This window comes from Kogia breviceps, chromosome 5, assembly GCF_026419965.1.
Source record: "Kogia breviceps isolate mKogBre1 chromosome 5, mKogBre1 haplotype 1, whole genome shotgun sequence".
NCBI lineage: Eukaryota > Metazoa > Chordata > Mammalia > Artiodactyla > Physeteridae > Kogia > Kogia breviceps.
The window spans coordinates 149,315,789-149,343,663 of record NC_081314.1 but is presented as its reverse complement, the minus strand read 5'-3'; the positions used below and the strand labels follow the sequence as shown (position 1 = coordinate 149,343,663).

At 55.1% G+C, this 27,875-nt stretch overlaps 1 protein-coding gene across 2 annotated transcripts in view; it reads left to right on the top strand.

Annotated features, from left to right (window-relative positions):
- Positions 1 to 26,734, top strand: part of LSS (lanosterol synthase) — a 29,476-nt gene extending 2,742 nt beyond the window's left edge. Inside the window, exons 4-22 of one of the 2 annotated variants that reach the window (XM_067035294.1) lie at positions 895 to 1,003; positions 2,117 to 2,238; positions 3,576 to 3,672; positions 5,554 to 5,689; positions 5,970 to 6,078; positions 6,725 to 6,843; positions 8,136 to 8,233; positions 8,523 to 8,550; positions 10,211 to 10,267; positions 10,891 to 10,962; positions 11,205 to 11,255; positions 11,796 to 11,945; positions 12,351 to 12,447; positions 13,235 to 13,340; positions 21,535 to 21,600; positions 22,011 to 22,091; positions 22,690 to 22,860; positions 23,673 to 23,751; positions 24,250 to 26,734. In XM_067035294.1, coding sequence (XP_066891395.1) covers positions 895 to 1,003; positions 2,117 to 2,238; positions 3,576 to 3,672; positions 5,554 to 5,689; positions 5,970 to 6,078; positions 6,725 to 6,843; positions 8,136 to 8,233; positions 8,523 to 8,550; positions 10,211 to 10,267; positions 10,891 to 10,962; positions 11,205 to 11,255; positions 11,796 to 11,945; positions 12,351 to 12,447; positions 13,235 to 13,340; positions 21,535 to 21,600; positions 22,011 to 22,091; positions 22,690 to 22,860; positions 23,673 to 23,751; positions 24,250 to 24,381 — 1,880 coding nt within the window. In that variant the 3' untranslated portion in view covers positions 24,382 to 26,734. The remainder of the gene's footprint in view (positions 1 to 894; positions 1,004 to 2,116; positions 2,239 to 3,575; positions 3,673 to 5,553; positions 5,690 to 5,969; positions 6,079 to 6,724; positions 6,844 to 8,135; positions 8,234 to 8,522; positions 8,551 to 10,210; positions 10,268 to 10,890; positions 10,963 to 11,204; positions 11,256 to 11,795; positions 11,946 to 12,350; positions 12,448 to 13,234; positions 13,341 to 21,534; positions 21,601 to 22,010; positions 22,092 to 22,689; positions 22,861 to 23,672; positions 23,752 to 24,249) is intronic. The other variant, XM_067035293.1, reaches the window with a different exon arrangement.
- The last annotated feature ends 1,141 nt before the right edge of the window (positions 26,735 to 27,875 follow it).

Genomic DNA, 27,875 nt, shown 5'->3' with positions numbered 1-27,875 from the left:
CCTGGAGGTCATGACTCTGTGTGGCCCGTGTGGCATTGAGCATCACTGTGGTGATCACTGAGTCTGGGGTTGGACCTCCTGGGCTCCAGCCCCAGCCCCACCACTTAGGGGCTGTGCCTCAGTTTCTTCGCCTGTAAAATGGGAAAGACACCAGCTCTGCTTTCCTGCTTGTGTGTTTCCCTATCTTGACAGCATCATACCTGTTATGAAAGGAGGTGGGCTTTTTTCTGTGAACCTCAGTGGTGTCCCCATATCTTTCTGCCTTTCCAGAGTGTGTCTGTGTGGGTGTGTCTACTGGGGCTTCTCACACCTCTGGCCATAGTTGGGCATCCATTCCATGACACGTTGTTGCTGGGGCCTGCCTGAGACCCCACGTGCTCGGTGCCATGGGCACGTGGCTGATGGAGCCTAGGCCAGCGGTAGGGTGGAGGGGTGGGGGGGTAGCCTGTGAACACCATGCTCAGGAGGGCTAGGCTGGGAACAGAAGGTGCTTTGTGGGTAATATTTATTGTTGTCCATCTTGCAAAGTGATGTGTGCTATTAAAATGAATAAAACAGGAAAATGTAAATGTAAGCGAGTAAACTACCCCACCCAGGGATCATCCGTTCAGTGTTTCTTTCCCGGTAGGCATGTCAGTAGTGTGGGACCTTGGAGTGGCTGGGTGGGCTCTGCACGCCCTATGTGATATGTGTCACGTGTGCTGTTGTAGCTGCTCCCGGGGCCCCAGCTCTAAAGTCCCTGATGGAGCCGGGAATAACAGCCTTCCCAGGCTTGTTTCCACAGGAAGGAGACCCTAGCGGACAGCTGCCTGTTACCTGGGGTTCTCAGGAGGAATGGGGCCTGGGCTTAGCAGTGCTGAGTGCCTGCTGAGGAGTATCTTTTCTGCTGCGCAGGCCTCCTGATCACGTGCTACGTGGCGCACATTCCTCTGCCGGCTGGATACAGAGAAGAGATTACACGGTACCTGCGGTCTGTGCAGCTTTCTGATGGCGGCTGGGGCCTGTGAGTCTGCCCAACCCTGTGTCACTGCGTGTGTATGCATGCACGTGCACACCTGTTCTTATGTGGGAGATGCACCTGTCAAGGGGTGGGGTGGCTGTAGCTCTGGCCCTGGGTGGGTAGGGAGAGCCTGTCAGAAGGGAAATGGGCTGGAGGCTACGTACAGGCTGGGTCCGGGTTTCCCTGGGGCTCCCAGAATGGGCCTGTTCGCTTTCCGGGCCTCAGTTTTGCAGCTCGTGTTGTAATGAGTTTCAGGACTGATTGAGAGACTCCCGAGACCCATATACCACAGTGAAAACCATTTGCTGTCATCACTAAGGCAGAAGAAGATTGTCCTTGACCCTGGGATGGCAGCAGGGAGAGGCAGGCCGGGCAGTTCTCCCCATGTCTCAGCCTCTCTGTGGTACCGCTTGCTCTGGGAGCAGGGCCCTGTCCCAGGGTGGCCAACTGCCTGCTCACCTGCTGTGGGGCCCTGGTGTTTCTTGTCCTGCAGCCAGGACGTGGGCCCCTCCTGGGCTGGCTAACTCCATACCACCAGCCTTCCGTACAGACTCCTAGGAGGACAGCTCAGCTCGGCTTGCCTCCTGGACGGGGTCGTGGGCGTCTCGAGCTTCAGATCCCAGCTCTTTGCCGTCTGGGTCCTGGGACAGACTTGAGGTCTCACCAGTGCCTTCGCCTGCCCTGGCATGCTGCCTCTGGAGCTTGCTCTGTGGGCCGTAGTGATGTAGGGTCTGCTGATGGGCCACTGCCTGGGCTCATGTTGATTCAGGCATGGCAAGTAAATGGACAGGGACGGGCAGGTCCTGGAGGGAAGTTTTGCTGTGCTCTGCAGCGTGCGGGATCTTAGTTCCCCCACTAGGGATCGAACTTGCGTCCCCTGCATCAGAAGAGCGGACTCTTAACCGCTGGACCGCCAGGAAAGTCCCTTGAGGGCAGTTTTGGAACTGCTCAGTTGTCATGGAGGTGCAGGAGCTCTTACTGGAGAATGGCTGTTCTGGATGTTTCTCGTGTTGTTACGTCATTCTTGATTTGCTGAGGAAATTTAACGGAAGCGTTGCTTAATTTCTTACAAGTAATGGAAGACGTCATTTTCTCACCTGTCTCCTGCTTCTGTAGGCACATTGAGGACAAGTCCACGGTGTTTGGGACTGCGCTCAACTATGTGTCTTTGAGAATTCTGGGCGTGGGGCCTGACGATCCTGACCTGGTGCGAGCCCGGAATATTCTTCACAAGAAAGGTACACCCTGCATAGCACGTGCTACGTAATAAAGAGTTCACGTTACCTCAGCATAATGAGTGCTCGAAAGTGGGAAATAGAAAGGTGCACCTGCACTTCACGTACAGCAAAACACATGAGCCAGGAAGGCGTCAAAGCAGAACAGGAGGAAACTGTCTAACCTCGCCAGTAAATTTTTAAAACACAAATTAAGGTCGCCGTATAATTCTGTTTGTTTCACAAATGGGCAAGGACTCACGAACAACACGCTCATGTGTTGCTTGTGGGAGTGTTCCTTCCCAGAGGGCAGCCTGGCCACACGAGGGCGGTGGAGCCGGTGGAGCTCTGCCTGCACCCCCAACCCGTGCTCTCCTGTGTGTCCCGTAGGGCTCCTGGGGTGACCCCTCTCCGCTCACCCTGGGGAGGCCCTTCTCCCGCCCCTCCGAGAGTGTTCTCTGCTCCTCTGCAGAGCCCGGTGCGTCTCGCCCGCCTGCCCTCCCCTCATGGACATTCCTCGGTCGGCTCGCCCTCCCTGCTCTGTGCTCACACCCAGGGGCTTCCCGTCAGGCTCTGCATGTGCTGCTTTGTTTGCCTGGGACGTCCCACCTTCCACCCAACCCCGCTGCCTCGGGGACTTCTCCTCACCCTCCTCCTGGCACCTTGCATGTCCCTTCCTGACCTGCCACGTTGGGTGACGCCTCCTGCTGCACTTTCTCAGGAGCCTGCATTCTTCACACGTGTGTTGCTCTTGTAACGAAACCATCGTCAGCTTCTGGGCTCACTAGTGTGAGGTCCCAAGGCTGGTTTCTGGTTCCTTGTCTGGGAAGGAATGTCTTCAGGCCACACTTCCCTAGTAGCTTTGTGGGTTCTTTGCCTTCTGCACACCTGGGTTTGGGGGGAGTCCTCCTTGTGATTCGTGTCCAGGATGGTTTTTCTGTGCTTGGGACCAGTGCCGCTGGGGGTGGCTTCAACAGGGGGCCACAGTCCAGATCCGCCTGCTGTGTGGGTACAGTGCAGCGCTGGACGGCCAGGGGGACCTCGGAAGGGAGAAGGCCGAGCGTGCACAGTCAACTCCCGCATCACCTCCAGGCCCGTGTGGACAGGGGCTGCCGTGTGCGCCTGGGCCTCTCACCTTCCCAGCTGCTCCTTCCTGGGGGCAGGAGCCAGACAGGCTTGTTCTGGGGAGGACATCGGTTCCACCCAGCAGCCCTGGTGGGTGGTTCCGAGTGGTTCTGGAGCCTGCTTCTTACGACAGGGAGAGGATCCTTAGCAGGCCTGCCCTTCGAAAGGGACCTGATTCCTGAGGGTCTCATGTTCACAGTCAGAGGCAGGTGATGGGGCCTGTTCTCTCCCCACAGGTGGTGCTGTGTTCATCCCCTCCTGGGGGAAGTTCTGGTTGGCTGTCCTGAACGTGTACAGCTGGGAAGGCCTCAACACTCTGTTCCCAGAAATGTGGTACGCTTCCCCATCTACGGTCACCACTCTCTTAGCGAGTAGAGTGACGCCGCCCTGGGTCACTTGCTGCCTGTTAGTCAGATGAGGGGCTGTCCGTTCAGTGGAGTGGGGAGGCGTTAGGCTCCTGGCAGAGCCCCTGCTTGGCTGAGTCCTACAGACGATAGGAGAGGGTTCCGCTTGGGCAGGAGGGAGGGAGGTGCTGTGGCGTTGGGCCATGTGGCAGGTGGGTGGGGTCCTGCCTGGCTGTCTACAGAACCTCTGGTGTGGGGCGTGACGTGCTGCCTTTGTTGCATAGATGCCTGTGACTGTGTCTTGTTGTGGACATTTTGAGCATCTATAGAAATAAAGGAAAGGAGGTGGCAGCCCACGCAGCCCTCCCCAGCCCGGTGCTGGGTGTGCCGTGCCGACCGTCCCCCTTGTCTGTTTTGCTAGTGACTATGTTAAAGTTGATCCCAGACATTCTGTTTCCCCTGCGAACTCTTCAGTGTGTGTTTTTAAAAGATAAGAGTTTTCTTTCAACAGAACTACAATATTGCTTAAAAACTCAGCAAAATCAATATTAATTCCATATTGTGTGATACTTATAAGCCAGAGATTTTAAACATTTTGTGAATATCTAATGAAATCTCTGGACATGTGTCCCGAATACATTCATATACATATAAGTACCCCAATATCACCTTCAGGAGGTGAGGTCCCTGGAGCAGGGAGCTGTCAGGGAGGTTGGGGGGCCCCTTGCACTAGGGGACTTCGGTAGAGGAGAGGTGCGAGGTGAAGGGGCCAATCAGGAGATGACAGCAGGGGCCTGATGAAAGGGCCGACGGCCCAGCCTCCACCAGGGCAGACCTGCCCAAGGCTGGCCACTCCAGAAGGGGTGGGAAGTGGTCTGGGGCCATTCCAGCGTTCCTCACCGGTGGGCCTGCTGGCTGGACCTCGGACCTACCCGGTGTGTACGGAGCCGCAGAGGAAGGCACTGAGCAGGCGCTGGGAGGGGTGTGGTGTCAGAGGCAGGTGTGGGGGACCGCGTTGGCTGCATCCCCTCAGCGCAGGGCCCAGGCCGTGCTTGCCGGGCCTCTCGGTAACTAGGGCACTGCTAGTCTTGGCGGAAGTTGTTTCGAAGGGCATAGGTTAGAGTGTAAAGGGCAGGTGTGCAGGATGAAGGACCAGAGACCCTGAACCGCTTCAGCTGCAGGAAAGCTGGAAACATTACCCAAAAGGTAGCAAACTCCCTTTAAGGTAAGTGGAGGAGCCCTCAAGAGAGTGAGGCCAGGGGTGGTGGGGCTGAGGACACCCGCCCAACCCTTATGCCTGGGAGCAGGGGAGGCAGGCTCACCTCCACATGGCCTCCCCTCTCACTCGAGGACGGAGGCTGAAAGGGGTGGGTGGAGAAAACAGCTCAGGCGCGCCCCTAACTGGGAGGCTGGCAGAGCTGTGCTCACGTCAGGCTGCGTATCTGGGTGAAGCACAGCAGAGGTAACGATCAAAGACACAGGCCTTGAGAAGATGTGGCAGTCCTGAAGGTTTTTGGGTAAAGTTTTTATTTTGGAATAGTTTTCAGTTTCCAGAAAAGTTGCAAAGGTAGTCCAGAGCGTTTCTGTAGACCCCTCACTCAGTATCTCCGTGATTAACGTTTTTGTTACTGTGGCATGTTTGCCACAACTGGGAACCCACAGGCAGTCCTCACCGTTTAGGAGCCAAGTCTCCTGGCTTTAGGAGGCACCTGGTGAGCCAGGAGAAGTTGTTGGCTTCTGTGGACTGTGCCCCTCAGGAGCACGGCTGTGCCCACTTGGGCCGGAGACAGCCGTCCACCCTGTGTTCAGGCTTGAAAGGGCCCCGGGCTGCAGTGGGAGTGGGGGCCCTGCTGACACGCTGTGCCCCCAGGCTGTTTCCTGACTGGATGCCCGCGCATCCTTCCACCATCTGGTGCCACTGCCGGCAGGTGTACCTGCCCATGGCCTACTGCTACGGCACCCGGCTGAGCGCCGAGGAGGACCCACTGGTCCAGAGCCTGCGCCAGGTGAGCCTGACCACGTACGCCTGCTCTCGGGGGGCCCCAGGAGCCGAGAGCCCCACAGAGTGGAGCCTCCACCTCCTGTCCCTAAATGACTGCCTGGGGGCTTGTGCAGTGGGACGGGCCGCAGGGCACCTGTGAGCGAAGGCCGGGCCCCAGTGTGTCCCCGGGAAGCAGCCCTGACGTGGGGCTTGGGGAGCGTGGTGCTCATCGGGGCCTGCCCTTGGGAGGGCGCAGGCAGCGGAGGGCACGGTCAGGCCTGGGGCTGAGGCGCTGCCGCCCTCAGGAGCTCTACGTGGAGGACTACGGCCGCATCGACTGGCCGGCGCACAGGAACAGCGTGGCCCCCGATGAGCTGTACACGCCGCACAGCTGGCTTCTCCACGTGGTGTATGGTGGGTGACCCCAGGGGCTGGCTGGGCCCCCCGGGGGCGGTCGACACCTAAAGTGACAGGGAAAGCAGAGGGACACGGCCCTACGATGAGTCCTGGCGTTGGGGTCCTGTGGGGACACGGGGGCCGGCCGTGCACACCTCGTGTCCAGCAGACCCGCCTGGGGCTCGGGCTCCTGGACAGAGGATTCGGCGCCCAGGGCCTTGAGGGGCCGGTGCTTCCTCCTCAGCGGGAGAGAAGGGGTGGGACCCCACGAGGCCAGTCCAAGCCCATCTCTCGTGGGTCCTCGTGGCTGCTCGGAGCCGAGCGGCCTCCCCTTGGAGCCTGGCGGGCGCTGTGTGTGCAGGCGGCCACGTCCCCCTCATTCATTCGTTCATTCCCGCACTGGTCCTGCAGACGGGCCCGGGGTGGAGGCCGGGACCCGCGCTGTCAGCCCTGGGAGGCAGCATGCTCTGCGTGGCTGTGGGGGCCGCAGGGCAGCACCGGGATGCCAGGGAGGGGCTGCACCAGCAGGCAGGGAAAGCGGGTGAGGGGGTGGCAGGGGGCCCAGAGACTGGCTGCCGTGGGCCAACCGCCCTGGGGGGGTCTGTGCTGGGGCCGGGACTCCTCTCCGTGTCCGGTGCCTGTTGACGTGCCCTGCCCCTCGCAGCGATCCTCAACCTGTACGAGCGCCACCACAGCGCCAGCCTGCGGCAGCGGGCCATCCAGAAGCTGTATGAGCACATTGCGGCCGACGACCGCTTCACCAAGTGCCTCAGCATCGGCCCGGTCAGCGCCCCTCGCCCACTGGGTATCTGGGCCTGGGGTGGGCGAGGACTGGGGCCGGGTTGCCCAGAGGCCTGTGTCTGCGGAGCTGGGAGTGGGGGTCTCCCTGGAGCTGAGGTCTCCCACCGGAGGCTGCCACACCTTTACGTGGGACGTGGGCCTCTGATGCCCCAGGAGCCCTGTGCTTGGCCCGCCCTCCCGTCCCACCACTTGGTGTGTCTGGAGCACTGCTTCTTGAGGCCGCCTCCTGAGGTCTTTCTGGCCAGTGGGGTGGGCTGCCTTTCCTCCCCTGGTCCTCTCCCCTTCCCCACCGCTAATAACCCACCGTTTGCCTTTCTCCCATGGGGTTTGCAGGACCAGGGTGCTTGCGTTCCACTCCTGACTCCTGTCGAGGCTGGTTGCTCGAGACTCGCTTCTCGGAGCCTCTGGGCTCCTGACTGCGCTTTACGCCGTGGGGCTGTGAGCCCGGGCAGCCAGTGCAGGGTCGGGAGGCTGGCCCGCAGCCTTAGGGCACTGGGTGCAGGAGGCAGTGCTGTGGTGAGCCTCGGGCGGCCGTGACCGTGGCCGCCGTGCTGGGTCAGCCCACGGCTTCTCTGCGTGAGCCCAGTGTCCGTGAGCCCCACGCATGACCCTGCTCCCAGGTGTTTTTGAGGCCGGGTGGTACCCGGGAGACGTCAGCTGCCACCGCCCCACTGAGTGGCCAGTTGTTTCCCTTTCAGCGCCAGGGGATTCTGCGTGGGCTCTGACCTAACGCTGCATAAAGCAAGTTAGAAATGCGCTGTAATCGGACCTTGGCCTAGGAGGTCCCGGGGTGGGAGAGCTAGGCCTCTAGAAAGTCTGCTCTGAGCAGTCAGGCCCTGCGCCGCTGGTCTCACCTCCAAGTCGCGCCATCTCTCCCGTGGCCCTCAGTCCTGTCCTCCGTCCCCCGAGTTATCTCGGGCAGCTCAGGACACACCACGACCCACGTGCCCACTCAGGGGTCCCCGCCTCGCCCATCACGCTTGTGGCGGTTCTGCTTACTAGCTGACTGGGCTCGCATCACCTTTACGGGTCGCCCTGTCTTTTCCCTGTTGCTGTCCCCCTCCCTCGTTGGCACACGTGCCTTGGCCCCTTCCCACCTTTCCCAGGGCAGGGCTGCAGCCTGGTAGCAGTGAGTGCTTGGGAAAGTGGTTAGACCAGAAGGCCTGGCTTGCAGCAAGGCCGTGCTGGGGCCTCGGTGGGGTAGGGCTGCGGCCCTCAAGCCCGGGAACCCCGGCAGGTGTGGAGCAGAGCCCTGACAGGGCTGTCTCCTCCAGATCTCGAAAACCATCAACATGCTTGCGTGCTGGCACAGAGAAGGGCCAGCCTCCTCTGCCTTCCAGGAGCACTTGTCCAGGATTCCTGATTACCTCTGGTGAGTGTGGTGGTTGTGGGGGGGGCGTGGCGTGGCCCTCGGGGAGGGCGTGGCCCTCGGGCGTGGCTGGGAGCCGGAAGGCCAGCGTGTCCCATGCAGGGAATTCTGTGTTTGAGGGAGGCCTCTTCCCCTGGTAGGCCCTCCACACAGCTGGGGGGGTGGGGGGTGGGGGGTGGGAGCTGTCCTCACATGTCCCCTGCTGCGTGGGCGCATTGCTCTTGGGACACGGGCTCTGGGCCCGACTTCTGGCTTTGCCCTTGCTGCCTGACCTGGACTCTTCTCCTCGCAGGCTGGGCCTCGACGGCATGAAAGTGCAGGTAAGGGCTGTAGGGCCACAGCCGCTTGCTTCCTTGCAACCATTCCTGCCTTTTGGGTTTGCTAAGATCCCAAGTTACTCCTCCCGACGTGTTCTGCCAGCGTGTGGTGAGTGGCTGCAGGTCCGCCTCGTCCTGCATCTGAGCGGCACCGCCAGGCACCTCCTGGGTGTGTGCTGTCTGGCAGGAATGCTGACAGGCCCCGGGGGGGGGTGGGAGAGCTGAGGCCCTGCAGCCACACCACGGGAGCAGTCTGTACACCGAAGTCATTCAGAGCTGCGGCTCGGCGGGGGTCGAGGGCCACGGTGGTTCTCAGACGCCAGCCCAACTGCTGCTGGACAGCTGATCTCACAGCTCGCGTGCTGGGTCTGGTTAGCGAGATCAGGACAGCAGCAGGATGCGGTCAGAGCAGAACACGTGCCCTCTGCTGCCCCCTGAGCTGAGCGTCCCAGAGGTACCCCCTTCAGAGTCGTGAGACATACTCCCTGTGGCCCCTCTCTGTGTACACCGCACCTCTGTTTTGTACCGTTTGCTGGTTTCCAGTGTCTGGATGTTGTAGATGCTGTTCCCCCAGCTTACGTCCTGTGCGTGTCCCTGGGGGTGGGGCTCCTGGGTCACTGGGCAGCCTGGGCTGACCTGGTCCTGTCCTGGCTTCAGGGACCCTGGGGTCAGCGAGCCGGGAGCTGTAGGGATTTTGTCTCCTGTCACTCAGTGTGCAAATGTGGTGCCTCCAGCAATGTCCTTGGGTCACACTGACCTCTGGGCCCTTTGGGACGAGTGCACGTGGGCCCAGCCCCGCCCAGTGCAGACCACCCCCCACCAGGTGCCCTTGCCAGGCACACTTGAGCTCCACTTCCAGCTCCCTGGCCCCCACGCTGCCCGTCTTGTGTGAAAAGATTCCTGAAACACGTGAAGTGGAGGCGGGTGACGAGCCCTCATGTGGCTCCCCACCCGCTTTGACACCTCCAGCCCTGGAGCTTACGAGGGCTTCTGGTCCTGACAGAACTGCCGTGCCGTCCCCGCTGAGTTCACGGCAGCCCGCAGTGGGCTTTTGCTGTGTTCACTGGTATCAGGATTCAATCCGGGAGGCTGATCCTTGATGTCACCTTTGTCCTGCAACCTGCCGGTGCCCTTCTCTCCTGGGTCATTTGTCCCTAGCGTCTACCTTCTGCCTGTTCTGCACCCCAGATTTTCTGCAAACTGGCGGTTAGGCGCTGAGGCTTGATCCGGTTCAGGTGTTTTTGGCCAGGTGCTGTGTGTGTTCTTCCCACACATTGTCCCTCCAGGCTGCAGTGTCTCGTGTCCCTTAGTGCCACCGATTGGTCTGGGCTCCGTGCCAGTGGGCAAGCAGTGGAGGCCATGGCGGTGGTCATCCAAATCCTGGAAGTGCTCTGAGGAGCCCTGTGCTGGCTGGTGGCCTGGTGAAGGCAGGTGGGGCTGCCTGACCCATGTCTCCTTGCAGGACCAGCCCCTCTGAGGGCCTCGTGGGCTTTAGGGGTACAGAGCCCAGAGCCTGGGGTGAGGAGTCGACGGGACTCCTACCTCTTTGTAGGAGCTGGTGGATGCCCCTGCACCCTTTCTGGGCCCTCTAGGCACCCATCGGATCTGGGAAGTTGGGGTGGGGCTGGGAGGTGGCTGCTGTAACGCTGTCCTCCCCGCACAGGGTACCAATGGCTCGCAGATCTGGGACACCGCGTTTGCCATCCAGGCTCTGCTGGAGGTATGTGGCTCTATCCCTCATTCTCCAGCCTTCACCTGCCCTTCCTGTGTGTCCACCCCTGCGTCCAGCCGGACACGGCACCTGCTGGCCCTGACCCTTCGCTTACCTGGGCTCCCAGACAGTGGTCTTGTCTGGCAGCTCTAGGCGTGGGGCTGGCTTGAAGTCTTCAGGGGCAAGGAGCCCTGTGAGGGCTGTTCCCGAGGTGGCGAGGTGGTGGGGTCTTCTGTAAGGGGGAGTGGGCTCCAGGCTCTTCTCAGTGCTCAAATCACTCACTGCGGATACTTTTGAGCACGTACCAGAGAGAAGTAGGAGCGTGTTTTGATGCTGGTGGGAATGGGTTGGCAGGATTTAGGGAGGAGTCTGGGCCACATGGGGGCCTGCCTTAGATGGGCAGGGACCCTGTGGGCACAGGCTGGGGCTGGGGCCGGGGTGGTGTGGACCATCTCTTCTGCCGTCGCTCCACCATGTCTTCCTGACTTGGCGGCAGAAACCCGAGCGCCCCGAGACTTGGGTGGGTTTGCTCCTGGTTCCCAGTGGTGGCCAGGTATCACCGGGGTCACCCAGGGACCAGCCACGTGCGCAGGCATGTGCCGGCCAGCGGCTCACCCGCTCCCCTTTCCCAGGCGGGTGCACAACACAGGCCAGAGTTTTCGTCCTGCCTGCAGAAGGCTCATGAGTATCTCCGGGTGTCGCAGGTGAGACCAGGCCTGGTCGGTGCCTCACACAGGCGGGGTGCCCCTCCAGCCCAGGGTGGGCCCTGATTGTGGTGGGGGCAGTGGGCCCCGTGGGTGCTGCCTGGAGGGTTCCCACTGGCACTGGTGACGGAGAGGGCGGCGGCACTGGGTCCCCGCGTGTCCTGCTATGCCGGCCCCTCCTGCCCGGTGTCTGCGTACTGTGGTGGTGATGTGTTCCCTCCTGCCCCTCGGATGCTCACCAGGTCCCAGACAACTTCCCCGACTACCAGAAGTACTACCGCCAGATGAGCAAGGTACCGCGGCCACCCCCCCCCCGCCCCGGCTAGCCGGGCCTTTGCCCTCGAGGAGGGCTCTCTCCTCGGCTTCCTGTTCTGATAGAGGCACAGTGCGGGATTCCACTGATGTACCCAAGATATTCCTGACTCAAGAGTTGTGCATAAATGCAGCAGCTGAGCTCTGTGGGCTTCACCCCACCACGTCACACACTGCGTGCACTCAGCAGCACGTGCAGACGTTAAATGAGCTGTCAGAACGTGAATGGGAGTGATGGGGGGGGCACTTCTTGCAGCGCGTGGGGGCGTGGACATGGCCGTGGCTGCGTCCGCACAGCGGTTGCTTGTGCCCGTCCCACAGTAGAGCCGGAAGGCGGTGACGGGCAGAGGCTGCAGTCCTTGTGCTGGAAGTTGGAGGCTGTCCACGTGTGTGTGGCCTGGGACTGTGGCTGTACCTCCGCTGTGGATGGGCCTCGGCGCTGTGCAGGCGTGCGAGGCGCCGTGGCCTGGGGTGGCCGGGTGTGGGCTTGGCCTCCACCCTTACAGCCCCACACTTTCCAGGGCGGCTTCTCCTTCAGCACACTGGACTGTGGCTGGATTGTTGCCGACTGCACAGCCGAGGCCTTGAAGTCCCTCCTTCTCCTGCAGGAAAAGTGTCCCTTTGTCACCCAGCACGTCCCACGAGAGCGGCTCTTCGATGCTGTCGCTGTGGTGAGGCTGCTGGGTGTGGGACTCTGGTCGCACAGCTGAGGGCGCTGTGCATGTGGAGTCTTGGCCACCCCACCACAGACCCTCTTAGCACACCCAAGTTTTGTCTGATTTTTACGATGGAGATCACATAGTTTGGTGGCGCATGTGTGCTTTATAAGTGGTAAGCGTGCACGTGCCGGGGAGTGGTCCCAGGTGGTCACGGAGTACCTGGTTGATAAAGGTTGCAGCCCACTGTTCTGGGCGCCTGAGGGTCCTGGTTTAACATGGAAACCGGCTCCCTGTTTCCCACCCCTGCTCCTTGTTTCCTAGCCTTGGGGCGTTTCTGGAAAGCTGTGCCACAGCCCGTGGGCGCTTGCACGTGCCCAGTGCATGGGCGAATTCTCAGGATGTTCCCTCTGGTTTTAGTTGCTGAGCATGAGAAACCCCGATGGAGGGTTTGCCACCTACGAGACCAAGCGTGGGGGACACCTTCTGGAGCTTCTGAACCCCTCGGAGATCTTCGGTGAGTGGTCGGCCAGTTACGTGGCCACAAACTCAGGGGCCCCGCATGTCTGAGGCCGGATCTCTCGCCAGAGCCTGGGGCTCTTTCCCCTGGCGGGGGCAGTGCCAGCAAATGTTCGGGCAGATGCGGGCAGATGCTCTAAGGAGCCCCCAGGCACCAGAGTGTTCCGTGCTTCTCGACTTCCCAGGGTGCGGTGACCCTGGTTGTGGATAGAAAAGCTGCAGTCTGCCTCTCGGAGGTGGGTGGGATTCACACCGGCTCTCTGGCCCAAGCCTGGGCCAGCTCCTGCTCTGTCTTCCGTGGAGGCCGGACTGTCTCCTGAGTGCTCTTCACGGAGCCCACAGCTCCTCACAGGGAGGTGACAGCGGGGACCCGCTCGCCTGTGTCCTCCTGTTGCGTCTGTGTGCGCCCCTGTACCCTCCTTCCGGGTCTGCGTTTGTCGGGCTCCTGTAGCTGGCACATGTGCGCCTGTGGAGGCCTTCTCAGGGTGGAGTGCAGCTCTGCTGTGTGCGCTTCTCTGTTACCCTCCCTCTGGCCTCGTTGTCCTGCAGCACAGATGGGCCTCCAGGTCACCTGTGTAGGTGCCTCCCTCCCACCTGGTGGCCGTGTCACTGGGCTGGTCGCTGGTGACGCTTCCTCCTTTCCTTTGGAGGATGGTCAGGCTTGTGATGTGTTGTACAGGCTCTGCATGCTATGGCGTTCTCCTGTGTCATGGTTTGGCCTAAATTGCCAAATTGGGCAGCTGAGGTAAAGTTCACACTTCTCAAGCCTTCCTTTTCTTTCCCAGGGGACATCATGATTGACTACACATATGTGGAGTGCACCTCGGCTGTGATGCAGGCGCTGAAGCATTTCCACAAGCAGTTCCCAGACCACAGGGCCGGAGAGATCAGGTAAGGGCGGCCTTGGCACAGGGATGCTCAGTCACGCATCATGGGTACCATCCGCTTGGGGCCAAGAAATCAGACAACCTTGATGTCATTGAGAGCAAGCCATTTGCTCACTTGGGGTGCTCAAGCCAGGGGCCCATCTCAGACAGGGGGCTCTGGAATAAAACTCATTTAAAAATGGAAGGGGTTTCAGGTGCTCCTGAATCCTGCTATAGGCCCTGAAGTATATCAGATGTGTGTACGGGGGGTCAGAGTAGCATAGTTATAACACAAAAATGAGTTATTTTTTGTATCTTCGTAATAACATTGAAAGAAGACACATAAAGGTGTACCTAGGAGATGCTGTGGGTTCAATTCCAGCCACTGCAAATGTCATAGTAATGTGAATCACGTGAACTTATGGTTTCCCAGGGCACATGAAAATTACACTATATTGTCATCTGTTAAGTGTTCAATAGCATTATGTCTAAGAAAATGATGTACGTATCTTAATTAAAAATATTTTATTGCTAAAAAATATTAACCATCATCTGAGCCTTCAGAAAGTCAAATTCTTTTTGTAATAGTAACGTCAAAGATTACTGATCACAGATCACCATAATAGATATAATAATAATGAAAAAGTTTGAAATATTGTGAGAATTACCAAAATGTGATAGAGACATGAAGTGAGCAAATGCTGTTGGATCAATGGCACTGATAGCCTTGCTTGATGCAGGGTTGCCCAAAACCTTCAGTTTGTAAAAAACACAGTGTCGGGCTTCCCTGGTGGCGCAGTGGTTGAGAGTCCGCCTGCCGATGCAGGGGACGCGGGTTCGTGCCCCGGTCCGGGAAGATCCCACAGGCCGCGGAGCGGCTGGGCCCGTGAGCCGTGGCCGCTGAGCCTGCGCGTCCGGAGCCTGTGCTCCGCAACGGGAGAGGCCACAGCGGTGAGAGGCCCGCGTACCACAAAAAAAAAAAAAACACAGTGTCTGCGAAGTGCAGTAAAGCAAAGCACACTCAAATGAGGTATGCCTGTACCCCCAGCTCCACTTGTGTCCAAATAATGGTAGTTTTAAAATAAACCTTTCCTGTTGAAGTCTGGCACATGTTTAGAGAAGTACACAAACCATACATATAGCCCTTGGATTAATTATGAAGTGGACACACCCGTGTGACCACGTCAGGCAGACACATTACCAGAAGCTCCCCTCCTGGTTCTCCTCTCCCCACTGTGATCCCAACGTGGAATCCCATGTCTGTCTCTCTCCACTGTCGAATGCAGATGCCACGCTTTGTTTATGCATGTGCTTGTTGTATATCCTTCAGGGCCTCCCAGTGGGTTATTCTGAATCATCCTGCTGTGAACAATCTCAGACTTGTGTTTTGGGGCACAGAGGTTCCCATTTCTTGAGGATGTGGATGTGGACATGCTGTGTTATGGGGCTTCTGTGCAGTTCTTGTAGATTTCCTTTCATCCTTGTATGATTCTGTTGTTTCATGGCTCTGGGTAAACCTGGTATAGATTCAGCTTGGTCGTGATGTATTGTTGGATTCAATTTGATAAGTATTTTGTTTAGGATTTTGTCAAAGGTTCATAAATAGCTAAAAGTAAAGCCAATGAATCATTAGTCAAAATTTATCATGCACACACCACAAAGACAGTTTGCAAACCAGGAGCGTACAATCCAAAACATTGAATGAGGCTTGGGTATATATTGTTATAAAGAGCTTATATTGTGAGAAGGAAGTGACTGTTTATTCTTCACAGTGATTGGTTACAGTATTAGAATTTTCAGTGATTACCTCGTATCAATCTTGGGAAGCAGTTCAAGTTTTCTTTGTGATTTCCAGAGGTGTAAACAAGATATGACCCAGGTCAAGTTAGTCTTGCAAAATAAGCTGAATTAGCCTTTGTTTGTATGATTAAACTGGTTTTGTCTGCTCAGGGAATTTTTGAGGCTGGGCTCTGTTTGTTTTTGAGTTTAATAGTTCCCCATTTTGGGGAACTATTAAGCCCTGAGACAGGCTGTCTCAGGCTGAGAGTATCACCAACAAGTGTAGTGTTATTCTCTCTCTCCACCGTTGTTGTAGTCAGGCTGAAGAGTCACATTTGCTGTTTTCATTAGTTGAATTGACAGGTTGGAGGGCCATGTAGAGTCACCATCTTCATCATGTGGTTATTGCAAATTTCATCCAGTTGTCTGGTCCTGATGGATACCATTTGGTATGTGAGTGGCTGCCCTTAGGCATTTAAAACTGTTGCGAAATTAATGTGATGACTATAAAAAGAACAATAATCAAGACTGAAAAATTTCCCAGAGCCCAAATTTAATCAGTTAAATAAATCAAATGGGTTATAATCAGATTTGGGTATTACCTTTCTAAGTCAGTCTACAAAAACTTGAAAAGTTGTTTACGGAGGCGCACATGCTGTGTCAGCAATCACATGTCCTCAGTGTTCCTCAGGACAGGATGCACCTTTGGTGTTTACTTCAGGAGACAGCTTCGTAGATGTCTTTCCACATAAATTAGGCCTCTGTATGATCTGCACAGTCACGTAATTCAATGAGAGGCATTTCTGTGGAAACAAAAGAAAAACAATGGTAAATAACTCAAGCAAATTATAAATTCAGTTTCTGAGTTTGGGGAGCAGCTAGTTGAGACGATTTCTAGATGCTGGGTTCTAAGTATCTTCAGATGCAGTGAGGACAAGTGTGGCAATTAGACAGATTTTCCTGGTTTTCAGTGTGAAAGTCTCTGGTGATCTTTCCGAGTGGCCACACAGCAACAGGCATGAGAATCGTCCTCACATGAGCTGAAAAGAGTGGAAGAAAATTGTAAATGTTAGTTTGGAGAGTTCTAGCCACATATTGGAGGAAATCAGAAGAATTCAGGATTCAGTCCAGTTTACACTCAGAAAACAAACTTAAAAGACAATTAATGGTACTAGAATCTGATGTACATAAAGGTATATTATTGAAACATAATTTTTCTCTCTATAATCATCTCCATTTCTATCAAAGATTACCGAGTCTAGTTTCAATAAACTTGGCCTGATTATTTATATAAGTGCAGCAGGAATAGCGATTGACCATATAGGCTCTTTAGAATCTGTTTCGTTGGAACTTTTCCTGAGGAATCTCATATTGGATCTTTAAAGTCTCTTTAGGCTAAGAGGCCAAGCCAAGGACTTGTCCAGTTGTGTCCTGTTACAAGAACAGATTCTTACTTAACTTTGCAAATATGTATTGTTATGAAAAATAAGAATATTTAATAGGAGTTTCAGAATTCTTGAGGGACCATGTAGGGAGAAAAAGATAAATTTTTACCTAATTGCTGTAAGTTGTAGACAGCTTAAAAGTGGAGAAAAAGGGTCCTTTAAGTTTGGAAAGCAGAACTCTAAAGAATGAGCAGTTATCAGAAGCCTACATTCTAGAGTATTTGTGAGGGTCTTTTCCATGAATCTCTTTGAAAATGAAGCACTTTTGCAGGAACATTTTTGCAAAAGCATCAGAGTAAAACAATAACTGTTTGCAAATGACAAACAATAACTATTTGTAAATGAAAAGGGTTGGAATTATATCAGGGCATACCAGATTTGGGGGAATTTAATATGATTTCTGGAATATTTATTTTATTTATTTATTTTTCAATATATTTATTTATGGCTGTGTTGGGTCTTTGTTGCTGTGCACAGGCTTTCTCTAGTTGCGGCGAGCAGGGGCTACTCTTCATTGCAGTGTGCAGGCTTCTCATTGTGGTGGCTTCTCTTGTTGTGGAGCACGGGCTCTAGGCGCGTGGGCTTCAGTAGTTGTTGCATGTGGGCTCAGTAGTTGTGGCGCACGGGCTCAGTTGCTTCGCAGCATCTGGGATCTTCCTGGACCAGGGCTCCAACCCGTGTTCCCTGCATTGGCAGGCGGATTCTTAACCACAGTGCCACCAGGGAAGTCCTGGAATATTTATTAATAATTTCCACATAAATATTTCCTAAAAAAAGTTCAGCATCACTTCTTATTTGAAAATGCTTCCCATGAAATTTAACACATACAAAAAGTTACATAGTTGTAAAAATGCTTGTCTCTTTTAATAGAGAAGACTCAGTTTTCTTAAGTAATCGAAGACCCGATAAAGACAAATCATAGAATCTTAGTTTTCTAGACATATTACATTAAAGGTAAAGAAAAACATTTGTTTACCCTTTCTTATTAAGAGCAGACCAGTAATCTAACAAAACTATCCTTTTAACAGAGAAAAGCAAATTCTAATTTCGTACCAGTGTAATTTTTTTAAAATTTATATTTGGCTGCGTTGGGTCTTTGTTGCTGCGTGTGGGCTTTCTCTAGTTGGAACGAACAGGGGCTACTCTTCATTGTGGTGCGCGGACTTCTCGTTGTGGTGGCTTCTCTTGTTGTGGAGCATGGGCTCCAGGCACGCGGGCTTTGGTAGTTGTGGCACACGGGCTCAGTGGTTGTGGCTCACGGGCTCCAGAGCACAGGCTCAGTAGTTGTGGTGCATGGGCTTAGTTGCTCTGTGGCACGTGGGCTCTTCCCGGACCAGGGCTCAAACCTGTGTCCTCTGCATTGACAGGCGGATTCTTAACCGCTGAGCCCCTGGGAAGTCCCAGAACCAGTGTGATTTTGATATTAAAATTCTTCCTTTTTTAAAAACTTGTATAAATCCATTCCAGTCTTAGTCAACGTGACTACACATAAAATTCCTTTCTCCAGATTCCTTTTCTATAAACCTACAGCTTTTTATATCCATTCAGGCTTTGTCCTTTTTCCTTTCTTATTCTGGAACAATCATTTTACTTAGAACAAAATTACTTTCTTTTTTTCCTTTCAACAAAATGCATCCTTATTCCTCATACCTTCCTTTTTAAAAAATATTTATTTATTTATTTGGTTGCACTGGGTCTTAGTTGCAGCTCACCGGGTCCTTAGTTGCGGCAGGCAAGCTCCTTAGTTGTGGCATGCAAACTTCCAGTTGCGGCATGCATGTGGGATCTAGTTCCCTGACCAGGGATCGAACCCGGTCGATCGAACCCGGAGTCTTAGCCACTGCGCCACCAGGGAAGTCCCCCTCATACCTTCTACTGAAAACACACATCCAACTTTTCATATATAGTCATTTTCTTTTATCTGTATTTTCTAGTAGTTTTGTAAACAAACAAACTTTAGCTCTTTTATGAATCAGTTGTTTTTTTTTATGAATCAATTTTGGCAAGGGAACTTCTATAGCAGTCTGTATTTTTTTTAAAGCCTCTTTTTTTAAAAAATGATTTTTCAACTTTATTAGTTCAAATGTTATTTTCTCAATTTCAAAAACTTACAGAGCTTACCTAGAGAAAAAATGATGCCAGGAAGTTGTTACAGAATAATTACACATTCACCCTTAGAGGATAGCATAATTGCCTGTGAACGACATTAAATGAATATAAATTATTTCTACATAATACAGTTCAAATAAAATATATGCTTTCTGGAAATGACATTATGAGATTCTCTGGTGTCTGCAGGTTCATCCCAATGTTGCTGTACTAGACTGGGAGGCATAGAACAGGCAGGGACTGCAAGATCCTCACATCACTGCCGCAGAGTGTTGCTCTGTGTCGAGTAGGCAGAGTAAAGATTTGAAGGATGGAGAACAACCTCTAAACTGATCGCTGAGCTATAACTGTATGGGAAAATGCCACCAGCATTCCCAGGCTTGCAGGTCGTTATAAGATTGCTCCCTGACTGCAATCTGAAAAGTCAAGGCAACAAAGCCTGAGCCTGTCAGAGAGGTTGCAGCCTGGCCTTGAGGAGCCACCGCTGTGTGTGCAGGGCCGAAAGGGTGGCTGTGGTCGGGCTGGCCCGTCCGGCTGGCCACGCGGCCCCTCTGTTGCTCAGTTTGCCGTCGCGTAAGGGTGGCCGTTTTCCAGCGTGATGGGCCATTCCTTAGTGAGAGACGCAGTGTATATCATGCCCATACCTTTGTGTATAAAACCGTACAACTGTCTGAGACAGCAGTGTAATGAATGGACATGTATTTCTTATTTTCAGTATATGGCATGCGTGCATCCTATTTTGTACTTTATGAAACTATTGCTTACATACAGATAATAAATGAATCTATTAATAAATCTATCTATAAGGTAGAGCTAAAATTAAAGATGTATGCTATCCCTTTATCTATATAGGTATAAATAATATGTATATTTTCAACTTAAATAAATCTTAATCATAACTCACCAATGGTCTGCGACCACAGTTTGAAAAATAAGAAGTTGCAGTAAATCCTCTCACAGAGGAGAAAGCTCTCTTCGATGGATGCTTAGATAAATGATTTTCAGGCTTTCTTTTTAAATGTACACTTAAGTTTATAAGTAAGTTTTGATGTGGTTAGGACTCCACACTTCTACTTCCGGGGGCCTGGGTTCAGTCCCTGGTCAGGGAACTAAAGTCCCACAAGCTGTGTGATGTGGACGAAAAAAAAAAAAAAGAATGACATCTCCTGTAGGTTTTTGGTAATTATCCCTTTTCAGGTTAACAAAGCTCTTTTTCTCTTTCTAGTTTGCGAAGTTATTTTTTCTCTCTGTTGTGCATGGGTGTTGTATTTTAGCAAATGATTTTTCTATCTCTATTGAGATGATTATACATTTATCTCCTTTATCTGTTAATGTTGTAGATAATTATTGTTGATTTTTCTAATGTTAAAACACCTTTGCATTTCTGGATAAATCTCACTTAGTATTGGTATATCTCTACTGTATGTAGTTTCCCAATATTTAATTTAGAGTTTTGCATCTGTGTCCATTAATGAACAGCCTGAAATTTGTACTTTACCATATCCCTCTTGTCTGGTTTGTTGAGAAGCTTACGTTGAGTTCCCAGGATGAACTAGGGAAAGTGTTCCTTCCCTTCCTCTTTCTATTTCCTAGGAGAGTTTGTGTAAGATTAGAATGATTGTTCTTGATAATTTAGTAGAATTCACTTACAAAATGTCTAGACTTGGAGTTCTTTTTCTGGGCAAAGTTTATGCTTTTTACGTATATCTTTAGTAGTTGTAGGACTATTCAGGCTCTTTATTCTTGAGGCAGTTTCAATACGTTAATTTTCTGAGTAATTTGTACATATTGTCTAAGTTTTCAAATGTATTGCATGAGTTTTTCTTATTTTCTCTTCACTTTTTAATTTCCACCAAAGGCATAGTCATACCGCTCTTTTTATTGCTAATGTTGCTTATTTGTACTTTCATTCTTTGTGTTAGCATGTCTTGCTGAGTTGGTGGCTCAAAACAGCACACGTTTATCACCTCGCAGTTTCTGTGGGTCAGGAGTCCAGGCGTGGCTGAGCTGGGCCCTCAGCCTCGGGGTTTCCCCGGGGTTGCAGTCAGGATGCTGGCCAGGGCTGGGGCCTCACCTGAGCATTGACTGAGGGTCTGCCCCAGGCGTGTGTGGTTGTTGGCAGGTTTCCATCCCTTGCGGATTGTCAGCCTCAGGCCCCATGTCCTCGCGGACTGTTGGCTGGAGCCACCCTTAGTTTCCTGCCACGTGGGCTTCTGGATGGCGGCTCCATGAGAGCCAGCACGGGAGGGCTCAGTAGAGCCAGGGAGTCTGTCTGCCAGCCAGGCGGGAGCTGGAAGCAGCGACCGTCAACTGTGCAGGGATCAGCTGGCTGCAGGCAGGACGCGGGGCTGCCACTGGAGGGGGGTGACACCGGCTGGGTGCCTGGAGGCAGTGAGCGTCGTGGGGGCGGGTCACCCTGAAGGCTGTATTCATACCTTCACCTCTAGTCCTTCCAGAGAACCAGGTCTTCTTTGGAAGTACCAGTTAGACCCGTGATGGATCTTCTTTGTCCTCTGAATGTATCATTTTCTTCTCATTTTTTGTTTCTTTTAAAATTTTCGTTTATGTGATTTACTCAAGCCTGTGTCACTGATCTTGTTTTCGGTGATATCGATCCTGTTTGTAGCTGCTTCTAATGGGGGTTCGTCCCTGAGGTTTTCCTCTCCTTACTTTCTTCTTTTCACTGCCACCTCGCTCCCCTCCTGCGGCCTGTAATCGCTGCTTCTTTGACCTTGTATCTCCTCCCTGAACTGTTTGTTTTTACAGATTTTTAAGGAAGGCCATGCTCATTCTTCTGAGGCCATAGAGTGGGGGGAATGGGGGTAGCAGGTAAGTTGCTGTTTTGCTGGACTGTTCATCGGGCATGTTCATCCTGCTGTTTTCCAGGGAGACCCTCGAGCGGGGCCTGCAGTTCTGTCGGCAGAAGCAGAGGCCTGACGGCTCCTGGGAAGGGTGAGTGGTGCCCGTGGGGGCAGATGCGTGTGGGGTGCCTGTGCTGCCCCAGGGGGTTCTGGACACGTTCCTGGTGGGCCTTGCTCCTTTCCGAATGCCCAGCCTCCCCCGGCCATGACTGTTCAGCGTGCTGCCGAGGCAGTGTGGCTGCGGGCGTTGGAAGGGCGCTGTGGCCTGGTGGCTCCACCCCTCCTCTGGCTTTGGATCCGTTCTCATCTAGCTTTGGATCCAGCCCATGGAGCCGCCCACGTAGGCCAGGTTGGGTAGGTCTGCCTTAGTGCTGAAGGCCTTGTGGATGCTTTTCCTGAAGACAGCTGTAGCCCCCCCATACACCCCCATGCTGGAGGGAGTCCCTTCACCCGCTGTGAACGAGGACTCAGGGGCCGGGCACTGTCCCCGTCTCCCTCCAGCTCCTGGGGGGTGTGCTTCACCTACGGCACCTGGTTTGGGCTGGAAGCCTTCGCCTGCATGGGTCACACTTACCGCGATGGGTGAGTGTGGACGTTCCCACTTGGGCGGGACGGGGGTCTTCTCAGCATGACACTCTGTGGGGGTGTTTCTCCCTTTGTTGTTTGATTTTGGGGGTGTTCTTACATGTTTTTAAACAGTGAGATAAGATCAGGATTCCAGAAAATGTATGCGCCACTGTGCCTCACTGCCCTGCGCAGCCTCCGCAGCCTCCGGGCTGGTGTGGGGGAGGGAAGCCTCTGGCCCCCGCCCTCCCCCAGCTCACCCGCCCATAGCCAAGCCCCACGCCCAAGTAGGAGCAGGAGCGCCCGAGGCCAGGCTGCTGGCTGAGAGAAGGGAGGAGGCCTCGGGTCAGCTGTCTGCAGCCACCTCCCCGACGGCTGCTTTGCTGGGGGGTCACTTCTGGGAGGTCATCTGCAGATGCACGGCATCTCCCTTTACCTTCCAACAGCCCTGCGGTGCCGCCGCCTCTGTCCCCCTTCATGTCCCACGGTGGGCTGGGCCTGAGTGCGGGGGCCCACGCGCCCCTCTCCGCGACCCTGAGGGGCCTGGCCAGGGCGAGAAGGCGGGCAGGGACTTCGCCCGGCATGACGGTGTCCCGTGTTCTGCTGGTCTCTGCAGGACTGCCTGTGCAGAGGTCTCCCGGGCCTGCGACTTCCTGCTGTCCCGACAGATGGCAGATGGAGGCTGGGGGGAGGACTTCGAGTCCTGTGAGCAGCGGCGCTACGTGCAGAGCGCCGGGCCCCAGATCCACAACACATGCTGGGCCCTGATGGGGCTGATGGCCGTCAGGTGCGGGCGACGAGGCCTGTCCCCACGCCGCGGGGCCGGGCGAAGGCAGGGCGGTGGGCCGGCAGCCTGGACGGGCGCGGCCGCTGAGCTCCGAGTGCAGCGGTGGGAGGACGGGAGGCCTGCGGGGCCCCTCAGCGGGCTCCCAGGGCGAGGTGGCAGGTCCTGCACAGAGGCCCCCCGACAGGGGCAGCCCGGGGAGCAGGGCCGTCAGCAGCGTGAGGTGTGGCAGCAGCTGCTCTGCGTCCGCAGCCGGCCCTAAGCCACACACGTGCTCAGGCCCGTGCGCACAACGCACCCACGCAGACGTGTGTGCGCAGAAGTGCACACGGCGTCCCAGTCTGTGCTGCCCTGTTGGGTTTGGGGCCACCGGGGAATCTCCCTAAAACCCCCTCAAAGGAAGGCCAGGTGGTGTGGGCGGGAGCGGGCAGGCTGAGCTCGTCCTGAGCCGTCGAGCCTCTGGTGTCTCACCGGCCAGGCCGAGCAAGCTTAGCACATGTGGCTTCGGTGGCCCTCAGCGGGCCCAGGGGACCAGCAGCCGGCGGGCAGGAGAGCAGCACCTCACGGCAGGGACTGCTCACCCAGCCACGTGTGGGCCGCCCTCCTGCTCGCCCGCCTCTGCCCCGGTGGCGTTTCCTGCTCCGCGGGGTGGCTGGTGGGCCGACTGTTACCAGCGGTCTGTCTGTCATCGTGCGGCGTGTCACGTCCTTGTCCCCGAGCTTGGCTGCATGAGGTGAGGACGCAGGTCTGTCCGCAGCCGGAGGCGGGCTCGTGCAGAGTGCTGGTGGGCGTGTTCAGTGCCCCTCTCCCTGCAGGCACCCTGACGTAGCGGCCCTGGAGAGAGGAGTCAGCTACCTGCTTGGAAAACAGCTGCCCAATGGCGACTGGCCCCAGGTACGAGTGGGGCCGTGGGTGGGGTTTCACCTTGGGGATTTGAGAGTCACACAACACCACCGGTGGGTGGCCGGTGTTGGAAGCAGGTCTGTGATAGTGGCGGGTCCTGCAGGCCTGGGCCGTTGGCAGCTGAAGCACTGGCTTGGCGGCAGGGCTGGTGGTGTCGGGGGAGGAGCTGGCGGGGGAGGAATCCCACGGGCCAGGACACCCTTGGGCTGAGGCTGACAGCCCCTCACTCAGAAGGAAGTGTGGAAGGGCATGGGGTCACGCGGTCACGTGAGGCTGACCCCACCTTGGATGAGTCCGGGGTTGGTGGGGCTGCGAGGGGCTGGTGGCCCGGGCTGGAGGGTTTGTTGCAGGGCCTGGGGTCCAAGAGCTGGGATGATGGTAGGCCTGCCTGCTGAGGTCAGTCGGCCAGCCTTCCAGCCGGGATCCAGGTTCAGGGAGCTGTCCAGCCACCTGGTGGAGACGTTGTGTTTATGCCCTGTGTCCTTTCAGGACAACATCGCTGGGGTCTTCAACAAGTCCTGTGCCATCAGCTACACGAGCTACAGAAACATCTTCCCCATCTGGGCCCTTGGGCGCTTCTCCCGCCTGTACCCCGAGAGCGCCCTTGCCGGCCACCCTTGAGAGCACGTCTGTGGGCACCTGGGGGGGACTGGTCATGCGAGTCCCGGGCGAGGTGGGGGCATCTCAGAGGGGCCGAGGCAGCCCCCTCCCTGCCCACTTCAGCGGAAGCGCTGAGCCTGGGCCTGTGGCACGGGCAGGGCTGGTGCCTTCAGACCCGATTTTCAGCGTTGGATTAGTTCTGAGAACAGTTGGTCGAGCTCGGTGGAGGGAAGGAACAGGATGAGCCATGAGGGTGGGTAGAGCACAGTGCGCTCCGTGGTACCACCTGGCACGGTATGCGTCCTCGCTGTGGGCGCGGGGCTGGGGGAGCTTTCCTGACCAGTGTCTGCGTTCTCAGGAGCCGAGCGGCTGTGCCTCCTCCGCGTCCTGCCCGAGGCCCTCGGGGACCGGCTCTTCCTGTCTCTGTCTCTGGCGGAGGGATGGGACAGCCACCCTGAACGGCCGGGCGGGAGAGGCTGGGCCTCCCTGTTCACTGTGGCGGCTCAGGCTCAGTGAGGATCGGGGGCCAGACGCTGCACGCCGGCCTGCCCCGGGTCTCCAGCTCGCCAGCGCCGCGTCATGGTTCAGTCAGCCTGGGGGCGCCAGCCTCGCTACCTCCAGGGGTCGTAGTTGTCTTGCAGTGACAGATGGGAGGCCGAGCGTGAGGAAGGGTGAGGGGTTGTTAGTGGCCACACAACCGTGGGGCCCTGATGTGCGCTGGGGACACCCCTCACCCCGCTTTGTGCTCTAAGCTGAAGGGAGGGTCAGATTTCCAGGGTGCTGCCTCTCAGGTGGTGAGCCTCTGAATTCCCCTCTGGCTTCTAAACCCATCTGGCTTAGCGTGCATGGACTTGGGGCTCAGGATGGAAAATCCAAATCCTGGAATTGCCTCTGACCTACAAGGAAGATCAGGAGTGTGGCTGTGGGGTCACTGAGAGCGCTGATGAGGGTCCACCCCAGGCCTGGTGGCGCCCCAGGGCCTTCTCCACCTGCTGTCCCTCTCTGCCTCTCCCTGGGTGACGGCAGCCCTGGCTGCGTGGCCCCTGCGGCCCGCCCGCCCTCTGACAGCCAGAGAGACGCCTGGGTGCCCCCTGCTCCCGCCATCCCTGCCCAGACCCTCAGGGCGCTCTCCGAGGTTTGCACCGCGTGGCCTTGCTTCCGCAGCTCTCGTGGCCCCCGAGCGCTCTCCCTGACTGCCCGCGGCTCGCCTGCATCCGGCCTTTGCCTGAGCTGCCCCCGACTGCCCTCCTGCCCCAGGTGGGGCTCTACCTGCTCTGAGCCCCGCAGGGCCTGGGCGCGTGTACGCGCTGGCAGGTCCTGCTGGCTCCACCGGCTGCCACACTGTGGAACGTAGCGGGCGTTCAGCTGGTGCTAGTTGGATGTCAGCACTTGCCCCAGACGTTTTTAAACTAGGGTTTATTTTGCTGAGGAAGCTGTGCTGGGCCCCTCTGAGGTCTGTCAGGGTTGCTCTTGCACCAGCAGCGCAGACGGTGATTTCCAACAGTCTGCTTCCTGCGGCGATCACTGCCCAGCCATGATCAGATCACTGGACGAAACATAAAGCTTCCAGCAAAGAAATGAAAATCAACTGTTTACTGAAACATTATTGAATGTCACCAACCTTACCAGCTACCTTAATACACAGACATTTGAGTCCCTTAGGCAGAGGCTTGTCGTGCGTGTGTTTTGGTTCATCCTGGAAGCAGTCATAGATTGGGGTCCCTCGTGCCCCACGTCGGACACTGGACCACTACCCCTCAGTCTCAGGGAACAAGAGGAATTGTTCCAAGATAAGCAGGATGCACGTCTAGTTATTTGAGGGGAAAATATTTGCCTCAACCTGATTAAAAGTCAAGTTCTCTGTCCTGGGTGAATGATTAACATCTTGAATTCAAATTGTTTTATTTTTGGTTGTCAGGAGCAAGTTTTTTTTTTTTTTTTTCTTGTGGTACGCGGGCCTCTCACTGTTGTGGCCTCTCCCGTTGCGGAGCACAGGCTCCGGACGCGCAGGCTCAGCGGCCACGGCTCACGGGCCCAGCCGCTCCGCGGCACGTGGGATCTTCCCGGACCCGGGCACAAACCCGTGTCCCCTGCATCGGCAGGTGGATTCTCAACCACTGCACCACCAGGGAAGCCCAGGAGCAAATTTTGAATGTTGTGCTCGGAAGTTTTCTCTGGAGCCAGGTTAGCTTTTCTTGTTCAGCAGGATGTAAACTTCAGATCTGACCCTTGGAGGGATTCTCTAACTGGAAATGCTTAACTCACAACGGAAACTTATCTCCAAGAAAATACTTTCCTTAATGAACATAACCAATGCTGATACGTAGATTTAAATTTTATTCAGACAATAAAAATGTTTGAACAATTGATACAATCAACTGTTGTTGCCTCATTCTTCTCTCAACTCTCAGCAACTAATTATAGGTTAATCGGTCAGCTTGATTTATTTTCATCTCTCCATCTGCAATATAAAGTTTTATTTATAATTCCCTTTGTTTCAAAAAGAAATTAAGGTTAGAAACACAAGACAAGGGGACATGAAGGCAAGAAAGTTAGAGGGGACCGGCAGGGATGTCACACATCCCAAGCTTGATTCACTTGCTGTCGTTGGCCTCCACAGTCAGTGCTCACCTTTCTCGCTGACTGTGGGAAGGGGGTGTCTGGGCTGCGCCTCTCCACAAGGTGTCTGGTCACAGCAGAATTCACAAGAACCGCCCTCGCAAGTGGCAGCCGTAGGAAGCTGAAGACGCAGCTCTGAAGAGCTCGGTAAACTTTCTAGGGTCACTGGGGCAGCATGTCTTGGCCTTGGGCTCCCCTCAAACACATGTGCCTGGCATTTTCACTTGGAATTTCTGGTGCTGTTTTAAAAACCCGCTTTCCTCACTCAGGATTAGGGTGATAGCGATAACTTCAGAGTTACTTGTTTTCTTCAGGGAAAATAATTCAACCAATAGTTTCTATGTGATGACTATTATCGGTATGTGACTTCCAGCTTTCCTCCCAGGGCAGTGGTGCCCCAGGGGCCGTTTGAGACCCGTGCTGCATGTGGTGAGAACAGCTACTTTGGTGGCTTTAGGCAGCCTCTGATGTCTGTCCCACGGCCAGGCCTCTTTTGCAGGATGCAGCAGCCTGAGACCTCATGTTCCCTGATGCCCCGGGTTTTGGGGAAGGTAGAGGAGCAGGGCTTGCCCTTGGGCCCTCTAGGAATAGGTGAGCGTTGAAGTGGCCTGACGGTGGCCAGAAGACTTAAAACATCGAACAGAGCTTCAGTGTCCTGTTGGATAATACTGAGAGGTCCAACACGTGTCATCTGAAACCTAGAAAAGCGGGAGGGAGGGTGGAAGGCAGGCAGAAAAACACTGGAAGAAACCATGGCTGAAATTTTCCCAAACACAAGACGTGTAAGCCCACAGATCATGAACCTCAGCAGACAGACCAAAAATCCCACCAAAATCCACTTTAAGGTTCATGATAATCTGATGAAGACCAAGGATGAATAAATCTTAAAAGCAAAC